At 40.3% G+C, this 19,333-nt stretch overlaps 1 protein-coding gene across 1 annotated transcript in view; it reads right to left on the reverse strand.

Annotated features, from left to right (window-relative positions):
• pip5k1ca (phosphatidylinositol-4-phosphate 5-kinase, type I, gamma a) overlaps nucleotides 1-19,333 on the reverse strand; it is a 44,162-nt gene that overhangs the window by 16,914 nt on the left and 7,915 nt on the right. Inside the window, exons 2-10 of the mRNA XM_053430980.1 lie at nucleotides 9,763-9,794; nucleotides 9,171-9,257; nucleotides 8,762-8,892; nucleotides 8,489-8,606; nucleotides 6,646-6,798; nucleotides 3,031-3,330; nucleotides 2,033-2,232; nucleotides 317-400; nucleotides 7-55 (exon numbers count right to left, since the gene is read on the reverse strand). Coding sequence (XP_053286955.1) covers nucleotides 7-55; nucleotides 317-400; nucleotides 2,033-2,232; nucleotides 3,031-3,330; nucleotides 6,646-6,798; nucleotides 8,489-8,606; nucleotides 8,762-8,892; nucleotides 9,171-9,257; nucleotides 9,763-9,794 — 1,154 coding nt within the window. The remainder of the gene's footprint in view (nucleotides 1-6; nucleotides 56-316; nucleotides 401-2,032; nucleotides 2,233-3,030; nucleotides 3,331-6,645; nucleotides 6,799-8,488; nucleotides 8,607-8,761; nucleotides 8,893-9,170; nucleotides 9,258-9,762; nucleotides 9,795-19,333) is intronic.

Here is a 19,333-nt window from a genome sequence, read left to right on the forward strand (position 1 = left end):
ACTCACCCCGTCGTGAACCAAAGCTTTCCACGAGTGCTCCAGTTTCTTGATTAGCCTGCAGAGGCAGAGAGACGCACACTTAAAGTGATGATAACCATGTCTTATATATAAGGGTCATAAACAAATTAATATAAGCAACGTGCCTATAAAATGTGTTGTCTCTGATGTTGTTTCAGTTTATGCACAAAAAATGTCTGCTGCAGTAGGAAGTATCTAGACACAGACATTCATCCTACATCTGAATCCTGCGACACACTGGAGAATATAAAACTGAAGGAGTGACTACATATAATCCCATGGTCTCTGTGATGATCACCTGTAAGACTGCAGGATATCGATGATCCCGATGTAAAGAAGAAGTCGCTCTCCCTTTCCATTGACAGCTGGGATACCGCCCATCCTAAAATGAGAAGCCAAAACAAAACAGCACAATCGAGTTTGTCAATCAGACTGCAGGACTGTTTTTCAGCTGATGTGATTTGATACGATATCCTGTGAATCAATAATTGATCTGTCAAAATTGAATCATCAAAACCAGAGTTAAGACACAGGTTTTTTTCCAGATTTTGTTATCATCCCGCAGCAATTTTTACTCTGTATAAGTTTGCATATTATGAAACATATATTCTATATGCCTGATAAGGCTTAACCTAAATCATATAAATCCAGAATCTTAGAGGAATTAAAACCATTTTGATGAAGCATTGCGTTAATTCATGCAGGACACGGAGGCATGTGCTCAGCTGTCATAAACTGTCAGCTACCGACAACTACACTGATCCCTGCTCAGCTAAAGTGCCACTTATGCTCTGCTGCCGCAAACTTGCCTCCACCGCCCCAGCCTCCACCTTTTAGCACTGAGTCCAAACATGGTTGTGGTAAATGGTATTCATCTGGAACAAAATGTATCTTGCCTGCTACGCCCACTGGGGGGTTTTGCACGTGTTCCCTGTTTTATCTTAGCATGCTGCTTGGCTAATACAGGGAACATCCAAAGAATGGAGCCATCCGCGCCAAAAATAACTTTATTTCCCTTTGTGCAATCACTGGTTAAAACATTAAAAAGTGTTCCTGACTGAAAAGCATTGGATTCCCACAGTACCTATATTGGATGCTATTAACAATAACTTACAACAGATATATCTCAGTTAACGAAATATATGTGATGATGATTACGGTTTTTATTGTGAAGGAGCTAATGGAAGTGTTTGACATTTTAAACATTACTTTAAATCACAAACTCACATCACTTCACATGGTGTTTTTTTCTCAAGTTTGTGTCATCTAATTAATTATATTCATTCCACATCAGATCTGTGGGAGCCCTGATTAGATGAATTGATTAAGAGGCAGCAGTACATCACACACAGGGTTAATCAATACTTGATCCAATCCTTGTCAGTGTAAGAGTTCAACTTTGACCAAATAATTCAAAATCCCATAACCAAGCAGCATCCCACTGCACTGGGAAGGTGTTGCTACTGTGCTCTACTGTATCATCTAAACAGCTGACAGAAAATGTTATCAATTTATCTGGAAACTGAAAGCAAGTTAGTTTATATAAGAGCAGGTCAAAGTGTCTGAACTCTTAATGTGTAATCAATCAAAGTCAATACTTTGTTTAAAATAAACATCCTTTATTCAAGCGATAGTAGCATTCTAATTAACTATCGACCATTCAATCCACACTGAACCAACAGCCAAAGATTGTCTGCCTTAACACTACCAACTGATTGATGGGGAAATATCAAGCTTGTTATTTTCAGATTTCACTTTTTAGATTAAAAGAAAGGATATCTGGAATTGATTGTGCATACTCACACTGAAAATGTTAGATTTAAATACTGAACAGGATAAAATGTCTAGAAACATTAATAATTTACAGGTGAAGTACTCTTGGCAGTCGCAGTTAAAGATTAAGCACTTCAGATGAAAATGTTCTGCCTAATAAAGCTTTATCGTGTTTATTATTGTTAATATCTATAACTGGCCTCCGCTGCCAACAGCCCCATGTCACTCTGGCTAAACTCACGTGTCGTCAGTGTCGATGGACCCTCCGCAGGCTGCTCCTCCCTGGATGGACTCCATGGCTGTGGAGTACAGGGCCTTCTGCTGGGCCACGGGCCTCTTCTCGTCACTGCCGCCCTCCATCTGCCTCTCCCTCTCCGCCTGGTCTATGTTGTGAACGCCGAGCAACAGACTGTAGTCCATGATCTTGAAGCTCTCCAACACCTGAGCAAATACAGACACATGTGAGTGTCCTGCGATTGACAGACACGGGGTGTATAAAACCGTCTGAAAGCTTTTATCTGTGGTGGATAGCAGCTTCAGCACCAGAGGGAATTAGACCTGTAACAGTGGAGATGTTGGTGCTACACACAACACACAGTCATGCATACACTGAAGCATGTAAACACTAATAAACAATTTATAAGAGTGTGTGAGCAGAAACTCTCTCCCATGCACTGGCCCTGTAAATGTTAACATGAGGTGGTGATTTACAGGTCAATGGTCGCAATGGACAACTTGTTAAACATCTAACAGGTGAAAAAGCTCAAATGTATAGTGAAGGAACCTGGGAATGCCAAATACTATCATGAACAGCTTTATCTCTTTCTGCCTTCTTCTCTCCCATCTCCTTCCTCTAGTCATACTACTAGCAGTTATTCTCTTTTATCCATCAGGGCACCAACAGCATCATCTCTGTTCTTTTTCTCCATTTACTTTTGCAGAGTTCATCCATGTCGCTTTATTTCCCTCATTTGCTTTGGGACACTGCATTTTGATGCACTTACTCTTTCCTTCTACCCTCCCTCTATTTCTCATCTCCTTGCATAGCATCTATTCCCGATATATAAAGACTCTTGATCGGGATGTCATATGGACCTCAGAATTACTATACCCCCTTTTACTAACCACGTGAGCTACCTTTCATTCTACCCTGCCAGGGCTCTCTCATTTCTATCTCAGGTATAAATTCAGCAAGCAACAAATCTTTACACAGCAACTATACAACTCTGTTTGTCTTACCAGGCAGTCTCTCTGTAGGGTTTTGACGAGCGCATTGTAGGTGTCTACGTCCAGCATCAATGCGTCCTGCAGGTCCTGCATGAAGTCCAGGTCTTTGAAAGTGGGCCTGGCCTTCTCCCTCTCCTTCTTTGATGCTCGCCTCTTGTAGGTGGAGCCCTTCAGGTCAAATTTGAGGTGCATGCGAACCACACGGGGCAGGACGTTGTTCATCACAACCACGCGGATGTTTTTCCCGCCCGACTGGACGCAGTAGAGACCGAAAAACTTGGGCAGCAAAGTGCGAGGGTTTTGATTCAAGTTCTGGAGAGAAAGAATGAGAGAGACAGCAGACGATCTTAAAAAGGCTCATAACTTGGTGTAAGTTTCGGAGCTTTGACCGGACGCTGGGTAAGAACTTTACAGCGGAACCAGCTTGTGTGGGGAAATGTTGGCACAAGCCATTAACACATTTTGCATGATTTTTTTTTAATATGTACCTGTGAGCAAGAGGTGCTAAGGAAATTATTCTTGACACTCTGAGGGATCTGAAAGGGTTTGTTATCACAGCATATCCAGAAAGTCAAGACAACAACACGTGAAGCATTTTTTCATTCCAAGGGATCTGGGAATAAAAAATACATGAGCAGTACGATAGGTGATACACCTAGTGCGAACAGTTAATTTGTTAAGCATACATGATTCTCTGTGTACACATACTTTGGTTACAGTGTCACATCTGTCATCTGATCACATCACAGTGAATTACATAACTGAGAGTGAACACAGATCAAGACTTTTAACTCACGGGGCAGTGATTTATGAAAGACTCAAACTGTGATTACAATTCTTTTGTAATCACAGAGACCAAGCCTTGGGGAACTTAAAAGGCTCCATATCAAAGATATCATTTTAATCATCATCATCATCATCATCATTAGTATTATCAAGAAGAAGCAACAACAATAGTAATCATCCACCAAGCCAGTGATACAAAGTTTTCCTCCAATGGATGAACTAAGCAAGTTGACCCACTGAAGATTTCCAAACAACAATTTCAGACGGTGCGAGTCATTAAATCCATATCCAGTGTCTCATTAGTAGCCTGCATCATTTGAAGTTTCCAAGACAACAGTGAAGAACAAAATGATGATCAATGTTTCTCTCTCTGGATCAAACCGTTAACTGACATGTTACAACAGAAAAGCTAGAGAAATTACTAAACAATAAGCAGTTTTCAGTTTATCAAACTGTAAAATCGAATTTGTCTGCAACAGAGAGTACCATCACAATTGGATTGAAAACTACCTTCTCCTATTTGACAGGGTTCTGTGTGGATTTTCAGTAGTCAATCCACACAAATGAGGTTAATCGGGCTGTGTGCTCAGTCAAAAACCAGCTTTGACCTTGGGACCTGAGCCAGTTCAGTCCCATTAGAGAAATGCGAGAGAGACAGAGAGAGAGATAGACAGAGAGAGCTGTAGTCCAAACATTGATAGCACACAGCATCCAGGACTTGAAATAACTGCAAGAGGAAAGGAAAAGAGGAACAGATAGAGGAGAAATGAAGGGGGAATGTGGAAGTGTGGCTAAAAAGCTCAGCACTGAACGACCTTCAGCTGAGAGAAACTGGTAGAGAGAGAGCAGCAGAAACGATACAGAGATAAAGAGAGAGAGAGAGAGAGAGAGAGCGAGAGAGAGAGAAAGAGCATCCTCTGCCGTCAGCCATACACGACCCTTCTGTCGATGTTAGGAGGGCAGAGCGTTGACGAGCCATAACACGGACACGTGAGGGAGAGGAGAGAGCAGAGAGAAGGGATGGAAAGGAGCATAAAAGGAAAGCGGGGGGGAAGAGTGTATTAAAATATGGGGTAGAGTGAGAGATAGAGACAATGTAATTACCCCAAGAGCAGCACAGCGGGAGGGAGAGTGATAAGACGTTAAAACGTGAGAGAGGATGAGAAGATGAGGTAGAATAGAAGGGCAAATACACAGAAGGAAAAGAGTCGGTTACATCACAGTGATCTGTATGCTGCCCAGAGCGAGACTCCTCAGCCAATCCTCCACCATCCGCTAGTCAGCGGTGGAAGAAATGTAGAGCTCCCCCAATGTATGCCTGCACGCTGTCGGTTTTTCCACATGCTTTATTTCGTTCATCACATCACTAGCTTGTGAGTCTATATATGTTATGTGTTGTGTCTTATTTCCTTAGTACACCTTCTCTGACCTGAGGCTACAGCCACCCTGCATGAGCATGAATATCTCCACTTTCATTATGCCTCGTTCTCAGACCAATTACACCAGCAAAAACCAACCAAAAAACGATGGAAAAGGACACAGCAAATGTGCCGAGCCTTTAATGTCCCTAAATGATTAAATGATTTCCCACAGTGGTCTTTGGCCATGCCTGACGGAACATGAATAAACACGAGGCCCAGGGCTGTGAACCAGAGAGGCTGGATTAGTTGCATGGACATACATGGAGCTGTTGCTGGTTGACTTCATTCACAATAAGCCTGCAGACTTTAGAGAGGAGGAGAGGAGGGGATATTACTGTTGGGGCAAGTCATGCTCTGTTAGGCTGAAGTACAGTACATCCGGTTACTGAAATACACCGGCCAGTCTCTTATGAAACCGTGCAGCCCGAGGTTTCAGTCAGAAAACAGAGTTGTTATGTCTGCTGCTTCATATGAAAAGAATTTCATGCTCAGCGGAGAGATTTCAGGGCTCTTACATAAAATGGAGACAGAAAAAAATATTCCTCATAATAACAACATGAGGACAAGTTTCCATTTGAATGAAAGTCTGAGTGTTCATGTGTTTAGTGGCTTTTTCAGACCAAGATACAGAACCACTGTCTATTTTTACATTGACAGCAACATTACGCCGATTGACCCTTTATTGATAAGACATTATTTCTAATATAATTTTTACATAAGCTGCCAAGTGAATATTGCATTCACTTTCCTTTTTAAATGTTACAGAGCACAGAGAGGACGTTACAATGCAATTAAGACGTAAACATGTCAACATAATATGTCTAAGGTCGTAATACTCCACTCCCGTTGTTCAATTACTGCTTATTCTGAGTATGACCTTATTTAGGTTAAATTAATCGTAAAACTGTCTACCTGCCAGCGTCTCATTCAGGCTACTATATTCATCTGTTTTTTATCGGAATATTAGTATTCATGCAAACGTAGTAACAGAGAAGCTTCTCCACATTTTCTTTGTATGAAGCTGTGTTCGCTTTATGTTCACGTGCCTTGACAACTAGATGGTATCAAGACAGTCTTATTATTTTGCAAGAGGTTATATTTGTACGCATGAGCAACAGTTATTCACCATGTATTATCCTGCATGTGTGAATCCTACCATGAAGAGAAAAGATTGGAAAACTACTGAACCTGAAAGTAAGAGTAAAAAATAAAAAAAATACAGCTAAAAATCAATGGATGAAATTTTGTTTTCATCTACCTTTGAAATAAGATGGACATGGATTTATTTTACATTTAATAAAAAAAAGTAAGACATGGACATGATTGACTTTAGATGAGAGCACGTTTTTAACACTCCCACTCATACCCAGTAGGTGTACACACATGCACAAACACACACACACACGTAGTCTTTGCTCACCATGTAGTATCCAGGCAGCAGTTTCTGTAAGAACTCAGCCTCCTTGTGCATCACAGTCTTGATGATGAACTCGTCGTCCTTTGTAAGATAGAAGACTGAACCACTGGCTCCAGGATTGGACAGCTCAATAAGGGGCTCGTTACACAGGGAGTACTGCAGGGAAACACAAACACAGAAACTGGGATTAATGAAATAAAATGACAAAAGTATAGTTGTTTTAAGCATATTTTAGTAATACACATATACTGTTTGTGGACATTTCCAGGGTCCAGTTTGATAATCACAAGCCCATGTTCCCCAGGGCAGACACCCCTCCATAACTCCTGTATTGTGTCGTTATTTAAGGAACAATTGAACAAATATCAAATTTAGTTTTTTATCCAGGAAACTCTTGTCTGTTTTAGTCACTACCATCTAAATCAAATTTTTATGGGAAAAAAACAGATCGAAAAAGCGGCAATAATAGAAGACAGCAACAAGGCAATCCCACGTGGCATTGGGATAGACAGGAAAAATAACTTTGGGGCATATTCATGATGGCTGAATACTTATGACTATCATATACTGAGAGATATGCATCCCTATTTCCCAGTAAGCTAAAAGAACAAACATTTCATATACAATAGTAAATCCATTATATCAACGAAGAAATTCATGTTAATCAATTGTTTTCTATCTTGCTATATAATTTTTTTTACATTTGATTATCGTGGTCTTTAAAAAAGAAAGATCTGTGCTTTTGAAGTAAACCCATTAATTCTCAGGACTGGAGTTTCATTTCACGTACACGCTTGCAAACACATGACACAAGTTATATTTTCCCAAAAGCAGTTTATAAATACTGTTGCTCGTTGCTGTTTATCAAAGGTGATGAAGTTGGATGACAGTTAAACTATTGTCAGGCACAAAGTCACCAAACAGTCCTGAAGGGGTTGAGGTGGTAGGCAGCCGGGCTCAGAGAGACACTAACCTGCTCAGTCACTGACACAAACAGACAGATAAAGATGCACCTGACCTTATCGTTACTGTTATTTACTGACATCACAGAGAACAAGTTCACCTGGTGCCTGTTTTGACAATTCACTCTGGTGTTTTGAACGTGCATAAACACTGACTAAGCAGTGTGTGTTCATTCTGTTAGACTGCTCAGAGCAATGAATCATGCAGCCTCCAGGTCATCGACGCTGACGTGCAGAGACAAGCTGCAAACCTTCATCCTTCTCCTCAGTCGTCCTCTCTCCTCCACTCCGCCCTCTCTTGTGCTGTGTTATGTTTTTTTTGTAATCATTCTCTTCCACGCTCAACACTTGTTCAATCTGTTTTCATTTGTTGGGTTTCCCTTCCTCCCATTTCTCCTTAAATCCCATTTTGTTGCTCTCTGATCCGAGAAAGATTGTTGTTGTAATTTGTTACTGACAGACTCAAGTCACATGACCATTGAATTGTGACCATTTGTGTCATGTGCTGTTATCTGACATGGTTATTAACACATTGGAATGATTTTGATTGACTGTAAATTATGCTGAGAATGAAATCAAATTTTAATTATCACAGACTTTTTAACTGATTTAAATGTGGAAACTAGCTCATCAGGATTTCTTCGACTTGACTTGTGAATGACTAACAGCAGGCACTCAACTGGACATGGCTTGATTCTCACCACGGTAACATGAGACTCCCTTGAGACTCATTGGACTGGCATATGTGTATGACTTTCTTTCCCCTCTGATTTGAGCTGATACAATCATATATGTGACAATCGTAGTTCGACTATAGATTTTCTGGTGAGTCTATGTGGTGCTAGGTTAGAGCTGGTATAGCTATGACAAAACAAAAGACTTACCAGGTAGTCATCTGGCCTGATGCCAAACAGTTCTCTGAAGTAGCGGAAGGCCACGGGAGCGTATGTTTTGAAGCGGAAGTCTGGGAAATGGTGGGCTGGAGTGAGGTTGCTGCCTTCACTAGAGGGCAGAGCATCAGAGCACAGTGATGTATGTCATACTCCTTTCCAGCAAACATCTAACAGGATGGTTAAGATCATATAGTGTTCACTCTACAGTATACGCACTGGAAATATTCTGCTGAAGTATGTATTTATATATGTGGCAGTTGATACCTGGGGAAAAAGATGCTCTCCACCACGTAGAAGTCCTGCATCAACACATCTCTCTCGGGCTTGGAGCTCAGGTTGCCAACCGTGTAACCGATGCCCAGCTGGATGGCACCTTTCAAGGCTGAGGATGTGGTCTGCACGGGTGGGGAAAGGCAGACAGATGCAGATGTTGTGAGAAGGATACGTTTCAGTCTATAGACCTCACAGTAAGAAAACTGACATAAAACTGAAATAATATTTCATATAAAGCAAATATACAATGTCATTATCAGTTAGCATTAAATAAGTTGACTCTCTGTATTCAACCATTAACAAAAAAAACATATCTGAGCTGTTGCTCTCTCAGGTTCTTCATATGAAAAATTTAGCAAAAAACTTAGCCTGTTTAAAAGCTGAAAAACTGCTACTTTACCTTCTTGTAAGTAGTTTCTCCGGATGCATCCACCCCTCTGTGACCCATCTTCTTTCCCTGACCAGGCAGGCCTGAGGACGAGGGCATCTGACGACAAAGAGAGAGTTCGTCAAAAAAAATTGAATTTTTTGACTGATGAGACCATATTTAAATTGTTAGGCAAAATATGTGAAACTTTACCTCCTGAATCAATCTATGATAACTTCTGATTAACTGAGCTGATTTAGTTTCAAATTCAAAACTGCTCTGGATGTTTATGATCTGAAAGTTGCTATTTTAAGTTGACTTAAATGTCCATGGCAGACTTAAAATAAAACAAATGTCCAGTACTTGTTTGTTTTATAACCTCTGCCAGGGAAGTTAAGATTTCCTCTTTGTTTGTCTCTCTGGAAGTTATCAGGATTTTGCAAAACTACCAAACAGGTTGCCATGAACCTTGGTGGAAGAATGCGGTATGGGTTGTGAAATGTTGATGTTATTCTGATCAGAAATGTGTTTTCTGAAATTGTTTCACTCGTCTGAAGCATTTCCCAGTTGATATTGATGTAGGGACAATGACTAAAAAGAGAATATTACAGGGATGGCAGCTTACCTCTGTGATGAAGGCTTTCTTAGCAGCAGCATCTGAGACAAAGAGAGACACAGAGAGATGACAGTGTTAGTCGCTCTGAGACAGAGAGGCTCCATTACTCAGCTTCATTAGTTTTCCCTGCGACAGAAATGAATCCCAAACCGTGGACGCAGCAGTCCAACATTATGTAACAGTGTGAAGCACAAGAAGCGGCCTGTCAGCAAGAGGAACTGAAGGAAACAAACGCATCAGCGACAAGAGCACAAGATCCTATTTGAACATGCTCACGTGTATTGAGTGCTGTGTGCCTGAAGGGATGTCAGTCTGTCGTGCCATCCTTCAGGCAAGGAATAAAATATATCAATGTATATTTGTTGGATTGCCATGAAACACTGTGCAGACATTTATGGTCCCCTGAGGAGAAATGTAATGACTTTTGAGACTCCCTGACTTTTCCTCTAGCAACACTGACAGGTTGATGATTGTGGCTTTTAATGAAATATCTCAACATCATCTACTGGATGGATTACCAAGGAATTCAGGAGACTCATGTCCCCCTCAGGAAGATTTTTAATAACACTAGTAAATCCTCATATTTTATCTAGTGCCACCATCAGGTATCTTTCAATTTAAACTTTTAGTTTAGGACCAAAATGAATGATAGTTCAGATCAACATCTGCTCTAGAATGTGTTGTTAAAGAGCATATATTAAAAATTGGTGAGCATGATTAAAATGCTCCCTGCTAAATATCAATGTGTTAGCACTGTGATTGTTAGCATGTTGACGCTGGTCTTCAGTTTGAAGCACTGCTGTGCCTCCGTACAGCCTTGTACAGAGTTGTAAGCATGGCTGCTAAATCTCAAGTTTTGTTTTGAAATGATTTATTAATTACTTCTATGAGGGAGGTTGTGTTTTTAACCCTGACTGCTTTTCTGTGTGTTTGTAAGGAAGATAACACAAGAAATACTGGACAGATTACCACAAAACCTGGTGCAAGAGTGAGGTGTAGGCCAGGGAAAAGCCCACTAAAGAGAATAATGTGGGAATTCAGACATATTTTGGGGGTTGGTATCGAAGATCGTGTGCAATTTCTTGTGGACCTAAATACAATATGGATCTAGTGGAGGGATGTTATGGGATGGAGTTTTTTCAGCTACTATGGTAAAGAAAATAGCTCTAGACACCTGCACGTAACTACCTCCTGATAAACAAAATGCCTTAGCTATAGGAGGTATGTACTTTACTGAGAGAAATTCTAGTTGAGTAAAAAATACTTGTAGACCTGATTTAAACATAAATAATAACAGTTTATGGTCAAAGATACAATCCAAACAAGGTCACATTTTAGATGAAATGAAAAGGGCTGGACTTTATTAGATAAAATAAATAACCATGCATAAATCTTGACTGAAAGAGGTCGAAGCTTTGATAGTAACAATTGCATTTAAACTGAGGTCTGTTCTTTCCGTCTGCAATGATTTTGTAGAAGTTGAAGACAGCGTACAGTACATGCTAGCACTGTGGCTTTAATGGTTATAGTAATACAAGTGTCTGCTGACATGTGCTACACCATGATATTACATTATTTATGATGGTCTAAAAGAATCTGCTATAATCTGCTAAGACTGCTATGCTGTCTAATAACAGGATGTGGGGAGCAGAGAAAGGCCATCAGAGGACTGTTTTCACAAAGACGGCCTGAAATAGATGCATGATTATAGATGTATAACACTCAGCATTATAATGCAGAGAGGAATAAGGAGGGCAGGACAGAGACAACACAGAATGAGGAAGGTAACAGAATGAGTAGATGAGCGAAGACTTCAGAGAGCACAAGATTCAGGCTGATTAATAAACTCTTTGCCATCACTGTAACCAATATCACACACAGCCGCACAGATGGTGGAATTTATAACGAAACTGCTGATATGTTGACAACAGCTACAACACAGTCCGACTGTTGAAAGTAAATACAAGTAAAAGGTGATGAGATGTGATATTACTAATTTATTTGTATTTATATGATCACTTTTCTTCACAATTTCTGGTTGTAATCTTTGGGAGCTCCAATCTATAACCAGTACAACATGATTCAGTGCTCCCCCTCACCAGCTGAGAGCAGCTAACCTGTACAGCACAGTAAAACCCAGTGTCACTGAGGAGAGGGATAGCATCTTCACAGCTTCTCTCACTCTGTGTTTGCAGCTGAAATGATAGCCAGCCTCTCTACTCTCTCTCTCTCTGCCTGGATCACGTGCATGCTCATGTGACCGAGCCACAGAATAGCCTGTTTGCCACCCCTCCTCCTCCTGTGTTTCTCTATCTCTCTCCCTCTGTTACACACACACACACATGCACACAGACGCACGACACACTCACAGGGGGATGAGCGAACAAAAACGTGCCAATGCTCCCTACAAGCTGCAGCATACAGGGAATAAAATTTGAGGGGGAAAAAAGACTTAGGGGTGAAGGAATGTTTCAATGTAGATAATTACAGAGGATGCTCATGCTGTGCTATTTAATTGTGTCTGTGAAGACGCATGGGATTGGTGGGTTCTTTAATCTCTCCTCTGTCATTTCCAAATTCCTATTTCATGTGTCGTGTATTTGAAGGGTGTGTGACATCCTTCCTTACTGCAGCCTCTTCCTTTCCACATGTCTGCAGCTATTAAGAATGCTCTTACAGTGTGTATGCATACAGAGGTATGTGAGTAGGGGGCTTGGGTGTGTGAGAGCTCCCTGACACAACATGTTTAAGGCAGTGTGAATGTGTGACTGCGCATGTATGGAAATTGTTTTAACATGTCATACAGAGATCTCTCTCTCTCTCTCTGTCTACTTTCCCAGCGGCTTGCTGCCTCACATCCTTATGGAGAACCCTGATGTATCTGTGGTACATGTGAATACATTGTTACCATGAGCCAACTCAATTATAAGATCACTGATGTCACTATGGTAATGAGTCAAGATCAATTAATATAATTTATTAGGTGAACGAATCAACTTTTGGACACTGAAGTAAAAACTCTCCACAATGATTTTGCCTTTGATTTAAAACTACATTAACCCAAAGAAACGATATAATGTTGTACTGTATCTCGATGATACATTAACAACCCAATGATACAGTAACAAATGAATTTTAAATAGATAAGGTATACTGTCGGCTGCATTCATGTGTGTTACAGATAACAATGTCTGACTTAGATGGGATCAATACTGGGACTCCCGGAGGATGAGCTAAGTAAGAGGCCATCTCTGAGATGATTGTTTGTTATCCTGGCAGAGGCTAAGTGACGATGCCCCAGCTATCGATTAGGTGTTAATTTTTTATAACACAATAAGGCAGCATTTGATTATTGTGTCAAAGTGGGACTGACCTTAAAACACCAAGGTAGCGTACTAAATACAGGTCATTGTCATTTGCCTGTGAGATTTAATACAATCTATTACAACAGTGTGAGGAGGAAATGACAGTCATTTGTTAAGGATGCTGCGGAAGTTCAGCCTTGGGGAGCTCCTTTTTTTAGAATATGTTGATTTATGGATAGCCTCAGCACAGTTCATTCTGCTCAGGAGGGTTATGCAATAGTGATGGTTGCTGTTTGAACTCAGGAAGGCAAACTGATCCCATATCAGTGTCATCAGGGCATTGATTATTAAAAATATTTTATCGAAATAAATTAAAAACAAAATACAGCAGCCAAGCCATGTATCAAAATAAACTACGTATATACAAAAACTCAGTTAGAGCAGTATGTCTTATGATGAGTTATACTTTTGAGAAATGTATACCATTAATGTAATTGAGTTGCATGCAAGACCAGGGGTTAGCTGCAAGAGACTAGCATTGTTCAATAATGATGCTATATAATTATAAATGCTTAAGAAGGGCTGCACACCAGCTCAACTCTCTTACCTCTTGTAGTCTTTGTCTGCCTCTCTCTGACTCATGTCCCTCATCATAGGCTACTGCCTATCGACGCCTCCAATCTCGTTCAGACTAGCAAAAGAGAACGACCTTGAGGCGTGTATTTTCAATTATCGTGCCCACGCAGTCTTGTTCAATAGAGTTCAATAGAGTTATTTGAGAACAATTCTCATGAAACACAGAACAGCCCCCACTAAGTTACACAAATAGAGAAGATGTGATCTAACCATTTGATAGATCTAACTAGGTTACACTTCAATGGCACTTTTTTTTCCTTTTGCATTTATGACATTTTATGTATGTTACTTAATTTTTTGCTATATATTTATCTTCAGTTATATATATTTTTATTTTATTTTATTTTATTTATTTTTATTTTTATGTTTTCATTTTATTATTATCCGGTATGTGTGTATCTGTTTGTGTGAGTACATGGGTATGCTTATGTTTGTATACGATAATTACTTTATTTATGTGCTGTTGAATGATGATGATTGTTGTCCTTCAAATCCCAATAAAAATTTGATCACAAAAAAAATAAAATAGAGAAGATGTGAACTGAAACAATGTAACGCATGCTCTCGGCCAAGGGGAGCGAGACGAGATCAGCGAGAACTTGTTGATTGCTGAAACTAATGCCGCTCAGGGCTAGGATTATAACAGCAGACATTTAGGCTGAAAGCGAGTCAAATTTTAATGTCGGGGCTTATGGACACTTTGATGACAGCACAGGAGCAGTATGGAGCCAGGTGGTAGTCACCATTTACTTACATTTTGGTGACTTGGCTACAACACTGTTTACCCCTGAAACTCCAAAATTGCTTTGCGGACTCAAACTCTTCTTAACCCAGCCCTCCATCGGCATAATGGTAGTAACTAATGAGTGAATTTTTTCATTTTTTGCTGAAGTATCCCTTTAAGTATTTTGAAACCAAATGCTAATCCATTTTGATCAAACCTATCGAACACAAACAACAAAATACTATTTGTATTTCAAATACGTATTTTAAATGTATGTATCATAAATACTGCCCATCCGTGCACACCAGTCAGCCAGAGTGCATCTCTGGCCTGCAAAAGGTGGAGGCAGTAAAAGGGTCTGATAGAATATGTTTGGATCATATGTTTACCTGGTACACAGGATGATCTGCAGCTCTCTGTCAACAGCTGAAGAGGAACCCTCTTTTTTTTATTGCCTTTATTAATTTTCAGCTGGTCAATAATTATTCTCATCTTTTCGCCCGTAATGGAAAAGCAACAACTGATACTTTCAGTTTAACCTTTAATCAAAGTTATTTATTGTTTACTTTAAGGTCTTACTGATTTATCTGCCGATTTGACCCTTTCACAGACATATTGGTGAAATAAAGAAAGAAGAAAACATTTGTATTTATTATTCAATTTTTATATTTTATCTGTCGATATAAAATTTCCACTTCTTTTCTAAGAAGATAAATAATTCTTTCAGTCAACACAATTACTTAAGAAAGACTGAAAGCAGAGAGAGACAGCCGGGCTCTGTCAAGTAACCAGTAAGTAATCCCCCCCCCGCCTCTAAAGGTCTTTACACACCAGGGGCGAAACAAATAAATCCATCCATCAATTATATATATCACTTGTTTTGTTGAGGGTCACTGGGGCCAATACACGTTCACTAAGGTCATTTAGACTCTCCAATTGTCATAAACCCAATTTTGCATGTCTCTGGACTGTGGGAGGACCAAGGGATCCAGAGACCATGGCAGAATCGCTGAATTGCAATGAGGCTACAGGGTTAAACACTGCTTTGCCACATCTGGTGAGGCAGAGGACCATACTGGGTCTATCGACCCAGATTAGAGCCTGGCAGTCTGTCTTTGTTAACATGTTTTATAACCCTAACTACTGCAGTGTAGATTTACATTTTTCCCACTTAATGACTGGACACTGGGATTAACTCCACGTTTCCCTCATATATAAAAAGTTGACCAACTATAGTGTAACTTTACTTGCAGTTAAATAAAATTGACATTCAGATGAAAAAATTTATTTGCTCTGTCGTCACATGACATTGACCTTGTGAGTAAATGAACCTTCATGGTTTATATAAAAAAACGCCCCCAACCTTTAAACACCACCTGTCGTTTCACACCTTTTCTTTTTTAACAGACCAATACCAAAATGATATTTATTTTCTCAAAGTAATTCCTGTTTTTTTTTATGACCATATCTAATGTGACCTGTGTGACAGATGCACATGTGCAGATGGTTGGACAGGGATCACAAACATGGTTAAGTGTTTACATGTCACAGTATCCTGGTTTCTATCAGAGAACTCCAGCCCAACCCAACCAGCAAACCAGCCTCTGTGTGTTTCTGTAACTAGGACATGATGTTACTATGCACAAACACAAAAAAAAGGTTTTCTCCTGCTGCTACTGTGCATGTGAACTCAGGTGTATCTGTTTGTGCATCTCAGTATATCAATAACTCCTCCCACCTGACCATTAATGCAGTTAGTTGAATGGTGACAGTTATGATTAAGAAGTCATCAACTTCCTAACGCTGAACTATTCAGAAGAGGCTTAAATGTTGCTCGCAATCACGACACTCTGACAGAATAATATCCTTACGGCTTATCCTTACTGCATGTAAACGCACAGACAGGGAGCCACAGGCAGAGTAATCAGTAATGCCAGCTACTTACTACAAAGGGTGGTACAGTTAAACCACCTCTAAATACGTTAACATGAATTAACTAACCAGCATGGTGGTATCAGCAGACATTCACAAGCTGTTCCCTTCTTCAGCTTTCCTCTGATTTACTGAACAAAGCGGTGCACTTGGGAAAGCCCCTCCGACCTCTGCTGTCAGTGAGGCTGGGTACCAAGCTCAACACTTTTTAGGGCACTGACTAAGCTACTACTTTGAAAGCATGTAGACTTTAAATCAAACTATATAAAATGTCAGTGCCTGAGCAGAGCATTACGAGAACAAGAGAGACAAACTTTGTGTGCAAAGGGCTGGAGAGGACAGAGGACAGCTTTTCTCTGTGCCAAGTCATCCATTAGGATCAAAAGCATCAAGGCAACCAAGCAGGCATAATAAAAAGCTTCCTTCCCTCAGCCGGATCAGAAAAAGCTCCCTTTGAGACATTTAGCTTAGAACTAGACGATGAGTATTGAACCGATTCTGCATACAGACTGCTGCTGGCAAAATAAATGTATATTAATATTCATAATAAATTGATTGTTTGTCCTATAACATAAAACAGAAATCTGCTCATGACAATCCAGCAATGAAAAAAGTCTTTGTTTTGTCTCACCGACAATCTAAAACACAAGTTGATTTGAAGTTAGTGGAATTCCAGGCATGAATTAATACACTCAGCATGAGTGGGATCTGTATTCTCATTTTCAAAGATATGGCAACCAGGGACGAAATGATTACCAAAAACTGAGCAGATCTTCTTGTTATCAATTATCTGGTTTGATATGCGCAGGTGGGAAATTATATTTATGACTTGTTTTTCTCAACTTCATACATCTGTCATTTTACAGAGCCCATAAACCAACTTTAAGACCTTTTTTTTCTCTTGTAAGAACATTTGACTTTGCGCTGCCACTGAATCATTCCTCATGTAATAAAGGATCAATAGAAAATCCGCAATGTGCTGAGGTTTTGTAAATGTCTCACAGAGAGGCAGCAGCCCAAATGCAAAGCCAGCCAAGTCACGGTCACTATTACTTTACTATTCCTAATCCCAATCCCACCAGGGTTCCAGACTAACTGTCTGGATTATCAGGATAACATGGCGGCAATGCAAGGACAGGTGGAAGTCAAGAGACTGTCTGTTTGTCAGCCTGTTATATACAGTGTCTGCTTTGCTTGTTCATCATCACCTTTAATGCAACTGTTTTAATCAAGAAATATATGTTCTTATTGTGTTTCAGAGACAAGATTGAATGCAGGAATTAATTCAGTTGCCTCTAAATTTCTTTGCGCGTGAAAAGGTTGACAAAAGAAACTGCAAATATTAATAAAATGGAACACCTGCAAGTACTCAGCCTCTACTGCTGGCCTTCACCGTCCAACTCAGTTTATTATTTATTAAAATTTACAATGAGGGGTGGCTGAACTGACTGGCTCTGCAGTTACCGACGGAGTTACTGACAGCAGCTAATAAAGCCTGTATATATCTCACCACTTCTACCGTGGAACGGACTGAAGGAACAGGTGGGCAGGAAAGTGTCATGTTTCCTATGAAAGGCCTAAAATGGAAATTCAAAGTAAGGAGATGCAGAGAGCATTGTCTTTATTGCAGAGGAATGCGGCTGCTCTGCGAAGTCCTGACAGAATATTCTCAACGCCATAGCTTGTTGTTGCACACACCACAGAGACACGCACGCACACAGAAGTCATAAAGCTTCCTTTCAGTCTCCCTGTCAGGGATGTAGACTTCTACCTGTGTGTTGGTGGGAATGTGTTGCCCTCCAACACTGTGACCTGACATGTCCACTCAGCCAGTACAAAACCACATTAACAAAGGAGTAATTAATAATTTGTGTGTCACCCAGGAGAAATGGCTGTAGCAATACTGCGCCTGAAAATCACTACCTCAATTCATCCCAGTAGGGGAGAGCGGGGTAATGTGGGACATTTTTTACATTTGCTCCCCTCTAGGCGAGCTTAAATGATATATCAGTAAAATGTACACATTTCATTAATTCAGGATGTTTTCTAGCAATGGAAATTATCAGAATGTCTTCAGGACAAAGGGCAGTGAAAATATGATGTTTTAAAAAAGGTGGTCTTGTGTCCCACTTTACCCCAGCTACGGGGTAAAGTGGTCCACTTACAGGGATATTGTTTTTCTCTGCGTATTCAAATGCCAGTTCACGGCACTTAACTGGAGCAAGGCCATGGAACTGGTCAGCTAGTTGTTTCAAGTGTTTGGCAAGCTCCTCCTCCATCTCATCTGTGAATGTTCTCTTTACCTCAGCTACTGCTCCCCAGGCTACTGATTTTACTTTCACTTTCTCTTTTTTCTTTATGAATCTTTTGAGGGTTGTCTTGTCAATATTTCTATCCCTTCCAGCTTTTCTTAAGGACTTCTTTCCTTGCATGACCTCAGTGGCTGCACTCTCCATCTCTGTGAGGGGTGTTTGTACGGTGGCCCTGAAAGCTCAACGAACGGCAACTTAAGAAAACACATGCAAGTTGACCGAATTGTGGAACCGAATTTCTATGGTGTATTGGACGTTTTTGTGGCAGCAGTGTCCATCACTTTTAGCTGTCCCCTGGAAACACTTCCGTTGTGTTGTGGCCTCTTCTTGCTGCGCGTTTGGCTTCTTGCTGCGCGTTTTACTTTTTGCAACGCGTTCCGGTATTTGCTGCGCGTTTCTCTATTTGCAGCTCGTTCCGGTATTTGCAGCGCTTTTCTCTTTTTGCAGGTGTTTTGTCAACTTGCATGTGTTTTCTTAAGTTGCCGTTCGTTGAGCTTTCAGGGCCACCGTATGTTTGGCCTCAAGTTGTCTTCCTGGTGTATAGTTTCTTGGCATGATGGCTTTTCTACAATGTTTATGACAGTAAAGATAAAACATATATAATGTAATATAACTAGGGATGGGCGTTCGATTAAATTGTCTTCGTCGATCGTCGGGAGAGTTAATGACGA

Source organism: Pleuronectes platessa, chromosome 9 (genome assembly GCF_947347685.1).
Source record: "Pleuronectes platessa chromosome 9, fPlePla1.1, whole genome shotgun sequence".
NCBI lineage: Eukaryota > Metazoa > Chordata > Actinopteri > Pleuronectiformes > Pleuronectidae > Pleuronectes > Pleuronectes platessa.